A 16,821-nucleotide genomic window follows, 5' to 3' on the forward strand; every position below is an offset into this window, starting at 1 on the left:
AGACAGGTGGATTGCTGTGATTTTGAGGCCTGCCTGGTCTACAGAGCTAGTTCTAGGACAGCCAAGGCCACACAGAGAAGCCTTGTCTCAAAAAATAAACAAACAAATGAATAAAAATAAAAGACTTGTGTAGAAAGTAAAATCTGCCCTTTTTATGTGTATACTTGCTCTCATGCTGCACCCTAACGGTCCGTAGATGGCGGCTGTCGAGTATAGACCCAGAGGATTTGATGTGGAGTCTCATTACCCCTTTCCCATTACTCTTACCTAGGAGGCCTTGGAAGATCGTTTGGAAAAGATCAATCGTGAACTGGGTTCAGTTCGAATGACACTCAAGAAGTTTCATGTTTTGCGAAGCTCTGCAAATCTCTGAGACTGGTAGCCATTAAACTTGAGACATTTTTGTTTGCACTAATGTACAATTATGCACTCGGAAAAGGCAAGCTCTTTTCTACTGTTTATAAGCCTTCAAACAGTAGTTTTACAATCATGCTATTCTTACACCTGCTATTTTATACTTAAAATGGCCACATATTTTCAAGATATTTTTGTTATGCTCAGGAACCTCTTGTATATTTTACTATTTAAAAAGCATTATTTTTAAATAGCCTATGTGTCCAATTTCTATCAACAATACGGAAATGTAAATGGGGAGGCAGCTTGTTTCTAAAGAAATAGTGTTATCCTTTTACAATGAACTTTGCACACTGATTTTATAAACTTGTTCTACATTGTAAATATAATTCATTTTTAAAATAAATGCTTAGTAGCTTCCATAAGGATAGACTAATATGCTAAATATTTAAAATATTATAGTACAGTTTGCATTTAGGCTCTGTAGAAGTTTTTAAGACAAGATAACACAATTCCTATGTGAAAAACATCCCTGAAGTGAGTAGTAGAATAACTGGGCTGGCAAGAAGGCTCAGCAGGTGAAAGGGCTTGCCGCCAAGCCTGAAGACCAGTTCAAGGTCCAGGACCCACATGTCACAGAGAAAGAGATGACTCCCACAGGTCGTCTTCTACATCCATGCCGGCATATCCACATCCTCTCCCACCCCAGTAAGTAAATGATAAAAAATAAATTAGTAGTCCTCGAGTGTTGGAGAGTTTAAAACTATGGAAATATAACTTCTTTCTCTAAAACAGTTCTGTTTGTGAGGGAAGAAAATGACTAGAGATGGAAGGCGGCAGGGAGAGCTGGAGTTTTCTGCCCGTCATCCATGCTTTATGCTGTGGCTTGCCTTGGACTGCTTCAGGGTAACTCCCGTTTCCATTAAACATTAAGCTTTAGCTCCCAAAGTCATCGTCGAAACATTTCACCCTCTTAACCTTACCTTACACACCACCCCACCCTTGCCAAAGAGAAAACACTTCATAATAGCTACTGTAAGAACTATTGGTCTGTACTCAGAGCTCTCTACTCTACTGATAATGGCCAGGGGATGTGTCCTGACAGAGCTAGCGTGTTTCCCAGGGCCTTGCAGCGGACTGTAGCCCATCACCTGACTGGCATTCCCTAACTCTCTCTAAGAGCACTGTGTGGGCAGGAGAAGCTGTTCTGCTCTTGGAGCAGCAAGTATCCTGTCTGTGTTGGGACTGTTGGTGATGTCTGGGCTGCTCGCCCACTCACTTTCTGGTGACCAGTCCGAACCCAGCACCCACGTATTTGTACTCAGAATCTGCGGACAGACTCATCTGAGCTCTCACAGTTGGTTTCCAGGGCCAGGGCTCAGGCTTCTGATTTTGGTTTGCCTCTGAGTTCTTTCTCTATAATGAGAGTAGTTACAACGAACCAAGGCATCCTAGCAACCCACTTGCGGTGTATATGTCTCAGCAGGGTTTCGGATGGTCTTTGAACACTTTCTCACCAAAGCTTCACCTTGGGGCTTATTCAGCTTGGGACTCTCAGACAGGAGGGGACCCTTGGGGTAATACCTAATCTTTGAGCTCATCTTCTGTAACCAATGAAGACTTAATCAGGATTCCTTATCATTAGAAGCAAGTGCCTTTATTCTTGATTTTTCTTTCAGCCTTTAAAAAGTTATGTTGCAGTCAAAAGGCTCCTTTTAAGCAAGCTCCTGTGTGGCTTGTGACTAGAGCTTATAAAGGGATTGCCCTCCCATGTGACTTACAGAGCTAACAAGCTGAGGGTAATGTACAGGCAGTGACAGAGTGCTCGCCACGTGTATGAGGGCGCGTGCCTTGGCACCAACACACAAGACCGCCCGAAGAAGCTACCAGTGCTCTTGTCTGTCTCATTGTTCCCTCCTTTCATTGTGTAGTCAACTGCATTCTTAAGACGAAATTGTCACTTCAGATGAGGTGGTAGCTTTATCTTGCCAAGGAGTTATCTTCTTAGGTGCCTATAATTGGCTTATTCCAAAAAAAGGCATTGAGCGCCATCAAAACATCTTCTGTGCTTCTCAGAAAGCATATGCTTCAGTTTCTAAAGTGTGTAATAGATTTAAACTATCAATTACTTATTTGAAACAAATTTTATTCGTTTCTTCTTCATAGCTATAAAGAAAGACACCACGGAGAATTCTTGCAGTGCCCTCTCCCCTGAGTAATGCATATCTTATGAACACTCAGCTAAAAAGTAGCTCAGCCTAAAAGTGGGCAGGGTAGCTGTCTTAGAGAGCATCTGTCACCCAAGAGAGGCAAACTGTTTCTATGCTGGGATGTACTGCAGCTAGTAAAAAAATAAAAGCCTCCGTGAGCCTGCAGTTTCGGGAAGTGCCTTTTAACGTGATCATAGAAAGTGAACTCTCCAGCTGTGGAGATCTGTCCCTCCCTCCGTACAAAGCCAGTCTGCAAGAGCGGAGCTGGAAGGGACGGCTCCAGGTGAAGCATTAGCTTAGTTATAGCTAATGCACTGCTGAGAGAGAAGAGAGGTTTGGAGCCTGGCAAACCTGGGCCGCACCCTGCCTCAGGCCCCCTTTCCTCAGTTTAAAGACCCAAGAATAGGAGATTCCTTTCAGTTCAAATAGGCCAGTGTGAATTAAGTGTTCTCCAAACAGATTAAGATTCAGATTAATCAATTACAGGGATGTTGAAATAGTGATTTTTCAAAATGATTTATTACTTTTTATGTGCACTGGTGTTTTGCCTGCATGTATTATCTGTGTGAGGGCGTCAGATCCCTGGAACTGGAGTTACAGGCAGGTGTGAGCTGCCATGTGGGTGCTTGGAATTGAACCTGGGTCCTCAGGAAGAAGGGCTAGTGCTCTCAACCACTAAACCATCTTTTTGCCCCTTGATTCCTTTTTTAAAGGCATACTAGGGACACACACATGTTAGACAACTCCACCACTGAGCTACATTCCCAGTGATTTCTTTCTTTTCTTTTTTTTTTTTTTTTCTTTCTTTTTTCCAGAGCTGAGGACTGAACCCAGGGCCTTGTGCTTTCTAGGCAAGCCCTCTACCACTGAGCTAAATCCCCAACCCCCAGTGATTTCTTTTTAAAGTTGTTGATTTCTTACAATCGCTACATTGGGCTGTCATTTGTGTTGGGTGGTCTATGTTATCTTTGCTCTTTGCTAAAATCACGGGTTTTCTTGGATTTTAAATGAGCATCCATGGTATGCTATTTATTTATTGAATGACTGAAAAGTATAAAAAGTTAACCTATCAAATGTAAATTCAGAAAGAATTTTAATCTTAATGGGTGAATGGGATTTATTGAGTATAAATATTGGCTTCTTTCCATTATCGTTTATTGTTAGCTTAACTAAAGTAACTTTTCTTTCAAAGGTCCCATGATTAGACCCCTAAAAGCCATGGGCCAGCTGCAAGAGGTGCCTGCCACTGAGTGTCAGACATAAATATGGATTTACAGACATGACTAGTGTCACCCTTTTAACCTAGGAAAGCTTTGCCAAATGCTGCTTGTCTTTTGAACCCCGCATTCAAATATGTAGTAAAACCAGGTATCCTCATCCTAAGTGTCACATGACCCAAGAACAGTTTTCACTCATTTTAAATGTGCAACTTTGTGCTGTAAGTCTTTACGAACCTTAAAGTGAGTGAGAGACAGGGTCCTTTGGAAGTCACATTCGTCAGTGGATCATGCACACTTTTGTATGTTACAAATCTGATTAAACCCCTGCCAGAAATTATTTCCTGCCCTGCCAAGAGCAACATGGAGAAGTTCGATACCTTGTTAGACTAGTCCAGTGTTCTTAGGACCTCACTAAAAGCTTTTCCCCCCCATCCGGCTTGCCCTTTATTTCACCTGAGACCTCAGACACATGAGGAATCAAGCCATAACTTTGCGTCTGCTGATCATTCCCTACCATGCCTTCACTATGACTACAGATTTCAAAGATAATTGTTTTACTTACATTGTACACTTGAACTGTAACAGGGACCCATAATGTGAAAAACAGTCATTGCTTCATATTGTGCTGCTGATGGAAAGACGAAGTGCTTGCCGTGGTTTCGTTTTTTTGTTTTTGTTTCTTCTTCAGTCTTTCATAAACTGAAGTTGTAAGCTCTGTGAGAGCAGGGACCATATCATCCTCCACCTTGCATTTAGGCACTCAATAAATATTCGTGGATATGACCTTTTGTGGTATCTGTGAGTTTATTCATACTGTCTGTGAGAGCTGGTTTTTAATGATGATCTTCAAGTCCCAGGAGCTGCATGGTTTGGTTAACAGTCTCGAGAATACTAAAATTAACACAGGAGCTAAATTCCAAGCAACCATTGGAATAGAGCCTCAACCTGGAGGGGTGTGGGTGTGTGTGTGTGTAAATGTTTCTAAATGCACCTTAGGGCACCTTTTGGTGAGTTCACAGTGGGAGTATCTAATGAACAACTTCACTAGTCTGGGTGTGGGCATCATATCCTGTGAACTGCCCTTCCTAGTCTGCGGTCACCATTGTGCCCGAGGAGATGAACACCCGGTGTGGTCCTCTGCTCCCTGACCTTGTCTGGATATTGTCTTGGGGGCAGTGTTCAGTGACCCACCGAGCTTGTCTCTCTTGTCCACATGGGAATCATCACTGCGTGTTAGGTTTGCACTTCTTAGTTCCATGGCTTCAAATTTTAACAAACAGGGCTGTCACTGTACAACACACACACACACAAAACCCCTTAGCTTTTTCTTTGAGCCTCACCAAGGACTACCTTGGTCTTTCAATGTGGCAAATGGAGCGTTCTATGGGAGAGGAGCATCAAGATTCTGGACCTGATTCTGCTCTCTGGAAGGTGGGGACCTGAGCTGCACACCCTTGTCAGGCCGCCACTACTGATCACTGCTGCTGATGGCCAACAGGCGGGTTTTTTTTTTTTTTTTTTTTTTTTTTTTTTTTTTTTTACTTTTTCCCGCCTGGAGTCTTTTGCAAAGGACTCGACGGCTGAAGGCTAAGACCTCAGGTTTCCACAAGGACCCAGCACGGGGCCTGCCCCAGTATTCCCAGCGCCCTGTGGCTCTCGCCACTTCTTGTTCCTTAAGTGTGTCGCCTGTCTCTCGAGGAGTTGAATCAAAACCAAAATCCCCGAAGCCACCACCAGCTCCCGGGTCCCCCTCCCCGAGCGCGGTCGCCCCTCGCCCTCCCGCGCGCGGGCTCGGCGGTGCGGGGCCAGAGTCGGAGCGGCTCTTCCGGCGCAGGCGGCGGCCCGGCTCCTCCGCGACGCGCCCCCGCCGCTCCCCCGCGCGGCCTGAGGAGGCGCCGCCCGCCGCCGCCGCGACTGAGGGAATGCGAGCCGGGCCGGCGCGCGCGGGAGGCAGCGGCCGCTGAGGCGCGTGGGGGCACGGCGGCGCCGCGGCTCAGAGCGCTCCAGCCGGCCCGGCCCGCGTCCCCTCAGCCCGCGCTCACAGAGGCCACAGCGGCCGGCGGTCCGAGTCGCGCGCCAGCACGTGCGCTGCCGCCGACGGCCCGGAGCATGCCCGCCGCCGTCCGGACGCTCGCGCGGGGCCAGCTGGCGGCGGGGGCGCGCGGGTCCACGGGGTGCAGCCGGCCCGGCCGGGGCCGTGGGGCCCGCGCTGCCCGGGACGCGGCGTGAGGCGGCGGCCAAGGAGCCCGGAGCGCGGCCCGCCGAGCGGGTGAGTGAGCGAGCGGGAGGGCGGACGGGCGGGAGGACGGCAGCCCTTCCGGGGCCGGGGGAGCCCGCAGTGCCGGGCAACGGTGCGCGCGGCCTGCTGTCCGGCTGTCGGGCCCTCGGGACTCCGCGTGGAAGAACCGTGTGCGGCGCGGGATCCCCGCCCCGGGTATCGCCTAGTGACCATCCCCTCCCCGTTCGGACTAAGAATGCTGAGTGCTAAATTCCTCGGTTGTGGAGGACTCCCCTTCCCCTCCCCCAGGGACAAGTGTCACAGCAGGTCAAGGGGCAGGTGTGTGTGTGCAGTGCAGGGTTTGTCCCAGGAGACCCCCCACTCTCCGGAGCTGGCAGGAAGTGCTGGGTAGAGCTATGGTCTGGGTTTCTTCTGCATCCGTACAGGAGGACATCCCTGCAGTCTTGCCAGACTGGGTGGGCACTGGGGCCTAAGGATGGGGTGTGGCCCCTTTCCATCCCAAAAGCTCCCTTTTCAGATGTCCTGAGAGATCCTAGATGCTTAGTGTCGGGTGGGGTGGCGACTTCTTCTTCCACGGACCCCACGTTCTTTTCTATCGGCGGAAAGACTGATGGGGGGAGCTAGCCGGAGGGAAACTTAAATGCCCCCTTCCCCCAATGTATACAACTACATCTCCCCCATTCTAAATGCGCATCCCAAGTAAAAATCGTGGACTAATGCCATTTGAAGGCAAGGCCTCTAGCTTTATGCCCCTTTAAAGTAGCTTTCTTGCCGCTGCCTGAAATCCCAGGATTCCTTCCTTGATTCCCCCTCTTTATCTCCGAAACTCTTAGGCCTACCTGCCTCCCAAAACTGGATTCTTCAAGAGACCATAACTAATCATCGTCCTTTGTTTACGACCAGTTTCTCACCTCTGCCCCAACGGATAGGGTAGCCCCTCCCTCAAGAAGTAAATGTATGGCAGCTACCTCCCAGCTCTGGGCTCCTGTCTCTGCTTTGAACCCCCTACAGCACTTTTACTATCAGTGTGGCTCTTACTGCTGTCTGCCTTATAGGTACTTATGTGCCTAGCTTATCTCCCGGGCTGCCTGGTCTGCTCCCAGGTGGAGTTCCATTCACATGAGGCCTCCCACTGTGGTCAGCCCCACTGTGTGCAGCAGAATTTCTTCTGACACTTGCCTCCCTGACCTTTCCTTGTTTGGTTCCTGGACTGCTGTGAACAAATCCTTTTCTCTTGTAAAGAAACCGTGTTTGGGGGTTGTAATAGATACCCAGACCACTCCCACTGCAGAGAAACGCAAGGACTTGGAAGGGCTGCTCTCAGAGGGAGAGGGAGTGACTTTGCCAAATGACTGGGACAGCACATTCCCTGCTGTGGAGATGACCAAGGCCTGGCTGTAGGTCGATTCCCCAGGTGGTGAATGTTGCATGGGCAGCTAGCTTTCTCTTCCCTTCCCTTCTGTGCCTGTGAATACTTGAGAGGCTTAGGGTTAGAGAATGGGAGTTGAGGAGTCCAGAGGTCTGGATTCCGTGTTTGCCTTTCCCTAAACTTGCTATGCGAATTAAAGAGTCGAGTGGCTTTTCTTGGTCTTGGTTGTTTCTTATGGAATCTAAAATTCCCTGTTTATTCTAGCCGTCTCCCTTCTGATGTGTCATTCGTCACACTCTTAAGTTCCAGTCCTCTAGGTTCCCTTGAGCTTTTCCCAGTCTCCTCAAGCCTTTTCACCTCTTCCCTGCAGGAGACTGAGCTAGTCTGCCTGGCCTTGGCTGGAGGAGGTTGATTCCCTTCCCTCCATCTTTGAGCTGGCCTAATCTGGAGTTACCAGGTGAAAGAAGGCTTCTGTTTCTACATGCCTCCCTGCTAGACCGTAACTTTGCAGATGGCCAGGGCTAAATCCCATTTCTCTGTCCCCAGTGCTTCACATCCAGTAGGCATGTGGGGAAACGCTGTCTAGACAGTGTGAGAGACAACCAAGAGCCCTCCCCTGGTTATAGTTCGTATTGGCCCCCTTCTCTGTCGCGCTGCCTTCTTCCCTATCCAGAGGCCTGTTTACTACCAGGCAGATTTCCTAAACAGCCCATCCGGCTGAGGCTTCCCAGCTTAATCTTTAAGAAGAGCCAGTAATGAAGTATGTGGAGTTATTTGTAGCGATTAGCAGAGAAAGCATCTGTTGCTTCAAGATCGCTGGCTTGTTGCTTTGGGAAGAGCCCAGGAACTATGTGCTCCTGCACCCGAGGGCAGCCATTTGCCACCAACAAGAGAGACTGATGTTGATGACCAGGAAGACCACCCCAAGGGGGCCATCGGGCACCTGCAGATCAGATCTCAGCTCCGCACAGGAGAGATCAATCCTTTGCACACAGTCACCCCCAAACTGCTTTGCCCCTCTGCCTCTAGGCCCCAACAACTAGGTGGTCTTTGCCCAGCGTCTCCTCAGGTCATGTGACTGATGGTGATTAAGCCTCTACTGGATATCCAGGGATGTTTTCAAATAGAGCCAGGAGAGATACTGTTCCGATTTGTTCTAAAACCTCATCTCAGGTCAACCCGTCGTCGGTTGACAGCTTCAAGACTCCATATGGGAAAAATGTTTGTGGTTCCTTTTAAAAGGTTTATTTAAATTACTTTGCAAGTATGGGTGTTTTGCCTGTAGGCATATCCGTACACCGTATGTATGCCTAGTGGCCACAGAGGCCAGAAAGAGTGTTGGATCCCCTGGAACTGGAGTTACAGAGGGTTGCAGGTGCTGGGAATTGAACCTGGGTCCTCTGGAAAAGAAGCCAATGCTTTAATTGCTAAGCTGTCTCTCCAGTTCCAGTGGGCTTTTCGTTTGCTTTTTTCTTCTTTTTTCTTTAAAATGTAGAGACAGGCACACTTTGTCTTTTCTGGGAAACTAGGCTGCTTTTTCTGTGATAACAAGAAGGAAAGTGGGTGAGGCATCTGTGTATTGTTTATGTCCTCTGAACTACAGTGTCACACACACACACACACACACACACACACACACACACACACACACTGCACACAGTACCTGCTGTTGTCCCTGAACCTCTCATTTTTCCAGAGAAAGATCATTTGATTTAGTCAGACTCTGTTGGGATCTATACCACCTTTTTCTGCTTTAATACCACACACTGGTTTTGGTTTTGGTTTTGGTTTTGGTTTTCCTACTGGTATGAGCCATTGCACTGGCATGATCTATATATTCGATGTGAGCCATCACAATGAGTTTCTCTACAACAGTGGGCAGATGTGAATTGGATATGGTGAGTAGCATTTCACTTGATGCTTATGTGGACTCAGTGTGGTTTGAAGAAAGTCCCAAAGGGATGGTGTTCCAGGGATGTTATATTTGGAGAATTGTTTTTTTAAGAGATGAAAGATTTATTTTGGCTTATAGTTTAAAGGATTCATTCCATTCTAGGAGGAAATGTATGTGGTGGGCCAGGAAATGGAGGGTTAGGTAGGGTTTTGATCAGCCATAACATGTGTAGGGTTTTGTTTACACTCTACAGAAGTTACTATGGCCCTGTCAGAGCAGGATTTCTGGGCCAGGAAGTGAGAAATTGCTCTGAAACCTGATGGGGAGGCTAGTGGAAATTTCATCTGACAATGCTGGTGGTGGGTTGGGGACGGCTGTTAGGAATGAGAGGCAGGGATGTCCCAAGGCCACACTACTAGCCTGGAGCCAAGGTCCCTGTTTGCCAGTGAGTCTTCTTCATGCCTTTGAGTCAGCCAGTGGCAGCACTTTGTCTGCTAATGAGTATAAGGTGCTGACTTCCTTAGGCCCAGCCCAGCAAACACTGGGACAGACCTCTGCTAAACCTTTATGGTGTGGACACAGAGAGCTATGAGGAGGGGCAAGGCTGACGTTTGCTGAAATTACTCATAGCCACAGTTGCCCTTGCCAGAGGACAAAATGGAAGTTAAACAGCAGCAGGCAGGGATCCGGTAACAATCAAAACCCCAAGCTACAACCTTGGAGAAATGACAGCATTGACAAATTAGTGCCACAGCACAGGCTCTTTAATGAAGTTCTGCCTGCTCCACACAGCATTCCTCCAGAGTGACCTCCCTCTGCCACCCCATCTCCAAATTGTGGAGAAAGAACAAGGAATCATGGGTACAGCACAGCAGGGGAAACCCAGAGGCTGATTCTGAACTCCAGGCCGAAGCTCTTGCTCCCTATTGGATGTTCTGACCATCTGCAGGCATGGAAGCAGCTGGCCCTGTAGAGTGAACACTACTGAAGAGTAAAATCTGCCATGCCTCATGCTTACCTGGACAGTTGAGTTGTCCTATTCAAAGTATTTTTGTTGTCCAAAGTCACACTGGACCCTAAACTGGGGGACATTGAGCCTTTTCTTAGGAGAATATGAGGTTCCTGGGAGTATCTGTTTGTGACCTTTTCATCAATTAATGGACACATTAACTTTTTTTTTTTTTTTTGGTTCTTTTTTTCGGAGCTGGGGACCGAACCCCGAACCCAGGGCCTTGTGCTTCCTAGGTAAGCGCTCTACCACTGAGCTAAATCCCCAGCCCCCACATTAACTTATTTAATGTGTATTTCTATATCTTGCTTAAGATATATTGTTTGGTTCGCTGACATTCAACTCACTGCAGCTCAGGCCTGAAGGAGCTCATCTGACACACATTTTCTTTGCATGTCATAACCTGTGCTCGGGGACTCCAGACAGCGCTTCAGCACTGTGCTGGGGGCATTTTGAACAACAAAATCAGCAAAACTCACAGACATGCAAAGCAATGTGGCGCTGAACCAACCACAGAAGGGCACATGTTTACATTATGAGAGCGGAAACAGTGGGCCATCACCTTGTTCCTCCTCAGTGGGAAACCCATACATCAGGCAAAACACATTTGCCATCTGCAGAAGTTAGTAAATGACCTTGAAGACATTTGGAACCTTGATTAGGAATTACAAGTCGATCTATCTTTCTCTTTAAAAAACAAAATAATTTTTACTTATGTTTATATGTGTTTGTGTGAACATATGCCACGTGCGTGCTGTGCCTGAGGAGGCCAGAAGTGGGCACTGGGAGCAGAGTTACAAGTAGTTTTGAGCCAACAGGACACTGTAACTTTCATTTTTTTAAAATCTCATTTTTAATGATGGGTTTTTAAATGCTTTGACCTCTCTTGTAGCCCACCACCCACCAGAGGTAGTGGAAAGGAAAGGACGTGGGGGAAAGTGGACCTGTTTAGAAAGGTTCTTTGGCGCGACTCCCATCCGTGTTCTCAGGAAGTTCAGTTCACTGGTTAGCAGGCGGCGGCAGCAGCTCGATCCACTCATACACATCTCCCACTCACACCAGCGGTCCAGTCTCAGTAGAGTTGGGTTAGCAACAGTGGTGACGTGACCTAGCAGGGTAGCCAGGCCTCAGCCTCAGCCTCCGCTCAAGTCAGCAGGAGGGAACAACAGGAGCACCAGGAGAAGTTCATGGCTGTGCCTCTCTCAGGGAAGCAAAGATCAGCGAAGACGTGAAACCCACAAGCATTGCACAGCTAGCTGTACCAGCAAGCCATGCTCTGTCTCCTCACTCTGTGGAGTCCTATTTCAACCCTCCAGACATCACGTGTCCCCTACGTGTCTTATTTCAGTATGGGTCTTGCCTTGGCACAGGTCCTTGTAAGCGGCTACAAACTGCAGCCCACCACCAGAAGCTTTTTGGTTCATTTCTCTCTATGGAGTCCAGACCAATGCAGTTCAAGTATGCAATGTAAGGTGGACCAAGACATGTGTGTCATTAGCAAAGCATCTTTCATCTTGTCTCCTTTCACGTCTTTTAGCAGAACATCCTCTCCCCTGTGTCTGCCTTAGCCTTTCACACCTGCGTCCACTCTAACGGAACGTTCCTTCACATATTTGCCCCAGCAAGACACCATCCAACCGACTTCCCAGAGAACCCTCAAGTTTCCACTTCAGGACACTGCTGTTGAGAATCTAACCCAGGTCTTCTGAGACATCTCTCCAGCTTGAGGAGTAGGTCTTAGTGACTAGATACATTTGCAAGTATGGAATCCCCCAATAGTGGTGGCTCTGACATCTGGACATCTATCCACTTCAGGGAGTCTTGCTACTATATAGCTTGTGCTTGGCGAATGAAGGTTAGGAGGTCCGATACCTGGCTGGTGTGCTTGTTATCATAGATGCTGAAGAAGGGAGACCAATCTGTCGTCCTCCTTCCCGTAGCCTTCTTGCAGAAGCTCCCATTTTCTGTTGGACAGAGCCTACTTCCCTTCTCCGAAAGCAGGGAGGGGCCAGGTGCTCACACGTGGGATACCAGCAGTCCAGCCCCGGCCTGTGACAGACTGGCCCTTGTTACAAGCTGCTGAGGGCACACTCTCATCCTCCTAAAGCAGTGGTTTTTCCAAGGAGGTGTTCAGGCCAAACTAGAGCTTCCACATCTCAGACTCACAGCAGAATCTTCCCAAAGATGCTGCGGATTCCTATTAAAAGTTCATGAGTCTCAGATCACTCCTGCTCCTAACCCACAGGGCTCCAGATCACTCTAACTCCTTCCCCCCAGGTTTGCTTTAAGCGTGGCTCCTGGCAAGAACCTTCCTTGCCTGGGTCTGCCCAGGCTGTCCCTCTTTCCTGGTGCTTTCCTCCGAGGATTGGGTGTCAGGTCCTAGTCCCCTGAGGAGGACTCAAGGGAACTTGGGTGTCCTGTCAGAAGTGGGTATTGAGTGCAACTGGGTGGACATTCCTGTGTCCTTCAAGAGGAATAGCTCCCCTTGGCCCAGGGGTAGGGCTGCCTCATGGTCAGGACTATGCTTATCTCTCCTGTGGACGAGCACACACTTCCTTTCCTCTGCCCAAGGTTATAATTGCTTTTCTTGCCACTTTGTAAGAACCGACTCTTGTGGTTTTTTTTTTTTTCAATGAGGAAGAAAAAGCAAAAAAAATTTTTTTTCTTTTGCAATTAGATTTTTTCTCACTTGGATAATCACACTGAAAAAAAAGCATTTAAGTCTTTTGAAAACCGCACATCATCGAGGCTGGCGGTGTGGAAGGTGGGGAGGCACCTTCATTCCATCAGCGGGGCTGGCCAGACACTCAGGCGACTCGGTGGGCTACAGCACAAGGAAACAATGATTTCACATTTATTTGGGGTTTGCTCTTTGCAGCATATTTCAATTAGTTCGTCAGTGTTGTGCATCTGACAGGCCAAACGTTTATTGTGGTTGGACCATCTGGGAGGTGGGAGGCCCACAGTCTTCCCCTGTGGCAGTCAGTAACTACCAGTCTAAGGAAATGTGTTTGACGTGTTTAAGAACCCAACACTAAAACACCATTAATAACAAAAGCCTCTAGAGTTCCGAAAGCACCCTCCCTTGCCCAGCCATCCATCGGACATGCATCAGCTAAGCCTGAATGTTCCCCCGTGCTTGACATTTTCCAATACAATGAAGCAAAGTCCTGAAGTAGCTCGTTTAATTGCCCCGGAGCACGATTTGTATTAAGGTATCGAGGAGCTTGCTAATATACGCTGAGGCGCCACAGAGCCTGAGCACTGACTGCTGGGGTAGCGAGGGATGTGTGTCACGGATTCCCGCCAGTAGCGAGCGAGCTCCTAGCCCATACGGCAGCGACTGAGAGATTGATGTCAGTTCCCAGCCGTGGGTGACTCACAGAAGCATCGTGAGTTCATGGTTAATGACCGCTGACCAATGCTGCTCGTCCTGCGTTCCTCGGGTAGCAGCAGAGAGTCACGTTCCCTGACTTCACTTGCTCTTTCCATGTCACCTTGGTTGTTCCCACCCGACCAGTGCTTTCCTGAAGAATGTTCTACCTGACTTTCCAGAGGGAGTCCAGGGGAGCGGAAGAATCTAGAGTCAAATAAATAGGAAAGCCAGAAGGAGTACTGGGAAAATACAAGGATTTGACCTGACCTTTCCACAAAGAGCAATGGCATTCCGTGTCCTAGAAGCCCTAGGATTATGGGGCTGGGCACAGGACTATGGAGTGGGATTAGCACTCAAGGGCTGAACTACAAGTCCTCTCATACAATCTGAGATGCCACATTTGCTAGAGGCTGTGCTGGTGGCCTGGCCTGGTGTGAGTCCATGCTGGTAGCATCCGGACCATAGCCCGCCAGGTGACTCTGGGCTCTAGATTTCCTGCCATGAGGCTGTTCTTCTTTTTCCTGGGAGCCCAACCACAAGGACCCCAGATCTGTCCCCTCTCTTGCCGCACACACTGAGGAGCTGTAGCTTGTCTGTCTTGGGGTCACCAGTGCCTGGCAGAGTGGCTTGAGGCTGATTTGGTGTTCTGGGCCTATCTGGGAAGCTGAGGTAAGGAACCACGTGCCGCTTGCCTACCTTTATGTGATGCCTCAGCCCCTGGTACTGTGCTTGATTCAAAACTGCCACAAGTCCTAAGGACAGCGTGAGGGACTGAGTTCACCACTGGGTAGTTATTCGTGCTTTGCCCCTGCTGTTTCCCAGATGGGAACCCTGTGACTTGAAGAGGCCATGATCTCAATCCCAGCACTCCATATGTTAGCCATTGGCTCAGACTCCAGATAGAAGGAGGTCCCCATTTCTCGTGTACCTGTTCTTCTTGAGTCATGCTCTGCAAGTGACCGGACGGCGGGGTATGCCGCTACTGCTTTTAATCCGTCGGTGTTCTCCTATCTGCTTGTGTCTAAGCAGAACGGCGAAGTTCGAGTTTGTGTGTGTTGCCTCTTTTCTGTTCTGTTCTGTTTTGTTGTTCTCCAAGAGGGAAATAGAATTCCTCTTCTGTTTGTTCTGAAGCTTTTTGCTTTCCAGAAAGAAGCCAGAGGGCTTTGGAGCCTGACAGCAGATTCTCAGAGAGAGGATCACATGCGCTGGGATCCTCTCTGTTCATGGAGTTTTGAGGCCAATCTGGATCCTCTAGGCTTGCATCACTGGAGGTCAGTGGGGTACAGAGGTGTAGGTTTCTCGGAGATTCGTTAATTGGGAGTACGTGGAGTTTTTTCCTATCCTAAAGAGAAAACATAGTAGGCTAAGGGGTTCTGGTATGTGACCTCCTTTCTACTGGGGTAAGGTGGGACTTTGTAAGAGTTCTGAGTGATGTGGGGCTTGCTCAGGTGGGGAGGGCATACCTCTGGAGCCAGGGTCCTCAATTCCATCATTCTCCTGCGCTTGTCTAGTCTTCTTGGTTTCTTTCAACCGTGGAAGCACAGATGTTGTGATGATGGTAGTGGGAAGCCAGCCAGGAGAGGAGGAGGCTGGACCTGGCTCCTTAGAGGCTACTGAGCCAAGGAACTCAAGGGTCTCTGGCTGCTGAAACAGAAGGTGATGAGGAACTGTGGACTCAGGTCCTATCTTGTTAGTTTTTTGTCACCTCGACACAAACTAGAGTCATTTCAGAAGAGAGAATCTAAATCGGGGCATTACCTCCTTCAGGCTGATAGTCAAGTCTTGGAGGAGGCATTTTCTTGATTGGTTTGGAAGGGCCAGCTTGCCATGAGCAGTGCCATTCCTGGGCAGGTGGTCCTGGTGTATATAAGAAAGCTAGCAGAGAAAGTCAGAAGGAACAAGCCCGTAAGTAGCATTCTTCCAGAGCCCTTGCTTCAGTTCCTGCCTCCAGGTTCCTGCTTGAATTTCTGGCCTGAATTTTCTTCATGATGGAAGCTGTAAGTGGAAATAAAACCTTTCCTCCCTGACTTGGTCAGGGTTCTGTTGCTGTGAAGAGCAGTAGATCAAGGCAACTATTACAAGAGAAAGCCTTTTTGGAACTTGGTTACAGTTTCAGAGGTTCAGTCCACTGCCATCACCGCAAGGCATGTAGGGAGGAGCTGGAGCAGAGGCTGAGAGCTACATCCGGATCCCTAGAAGCCCACTTCCAGAGACACACTTCCTCCAACAAGGCCACACCTCCTAATCCTTCTAATCCTTTCAAACAGTGCTGTTTCTGCACTCAAATATGAGCAAGCCTATGGGGGTGATACTTATTCAAACCACCAGACACCCCACATTGCTTTTGGTTGTGGTATTTATCACAGCAACAGAAAGAAAACTGGGACAGGCCCCTTAGGCAGGAGTTGGGTGTTTCCCTGGACGCCCAGGCAGTGTGTTTGGAGAGCAGAACCTTAGGGTGCAGATACTCTATTGAGGCTTCAATGACCATTTGAAGTCATACTTGTATGGCTGGCCTCGTGGTTTAGCTCCTGGGGCCTAAGTGTCCAGTCAGATAGGATAAGCTGATATATTATTTTTGGAGTTCTGAGAGTCCCTAGGCTGGTTCAAAACTTGGAGTAGAGTCCTAGGGTGTCAGGACTGGGCCTAGCTGTTCTCCCAGATTATAGATTTCCAGCTTCCTCCTTTCCCCCCCTGGACCTTGACAGAGCACTTGAAAACCCAGGATCCCAGCCTTGGGACACAGAGAAGGTGGAGTGAAGGCAGGGGCATGTAGAGCTCAAGAGAGGGGTTGGGAAGAAAACAGAAGAGAGGCAGTAGGGGAAACTTCCACACAAAGGAAAGTGTGGCAGTGCGAGGGTGTCCTCTTTTTAACTCAGATGTGCTGTATAGCCACAGTCTCCTTGGGCTTGGTTAGCACTGTGGTCCTGACACAAGATCTTTCTGAGATTGTACCTATTCACATTCCCTTATTCAGGGAGTGGGCAGACCCACGGGTGTACACCCCTGCTGCTGTTCACAGCCTGCAGGGATCCTCACAATCCCTCCCCATCGGAAGGTTAACGTGGGAGGCAGTGCTCTTGGGTGGGGTAGCCCAGTGAGACTGTCCTCAGTGGTGCATCTTTTTGTGAGTTGTCACGCAGCAGGTGT

At 48.7% G+C, this 16,821-nt stretch overlaps 2 protein-coding genes across 22 annotated transcripts in view; both read left to right on the forward strand.

The window, feature by feature from the left end:
• Window positions 1-4,567, forward strand: part of Mphosph9 (M-phase phosphoprotein 9) — a 70,545-nt gene extending 65,978 nt beyond the window's left edge. For 11 of the 13 annotated variants that reach the window (XR_015633926.1, XR_015633927.1, XR_015633929.1 and 8 more), the window contains exon 23: window positions 272-4,567. Coding sequence is in view for 7 of the 13 variants with exons in the window: in XM_087578023.1 (XP_087434149.1) it covers window positions 272-373 (102 nt within the window). In the remaining 6 variants the exon portion in view is untranslated. 13 annotated transcript variants of the gene reach the window in all.
• A 1,103-nt stretch (window positions 4,568-5,670) lies between these two features.
• Pitpnm2 (phosphatidylinositol transfer protein, membrane-associated 2) overlaps window positions 5,671-16,821 on the forward strand; it is a 132,429-nt gene continuing 121,278 nt past the window's right edge. For 8 of the 9 annotated variants that reach the window (XM_087578407.1, XM_087578416.1, XM_087578413.1 and 5 more), the window contains exon 1: window positions 5,671-6,053. The gene's annotated coding sequence lies outside the window, so the exon portion shown is untranslated. 9 annotated transcript variants of the gene reach the window in all.

The sequence above is a fragment of the Rattus norvegicus genome, chromosome 12 (assembly GCF_021556685.1).
Source record: "Rattus norvegicus strain SHRSP/BbbUtx chromosome 12, alternate assembly SHRSP_T2T, whole genome shotgun sequence".
Lineage (NCBI taxonomy): Eukaryota > Metazoa > Chordata > Mammalia > Rodentia > Muridae > Rattus > Rattus norvegicus.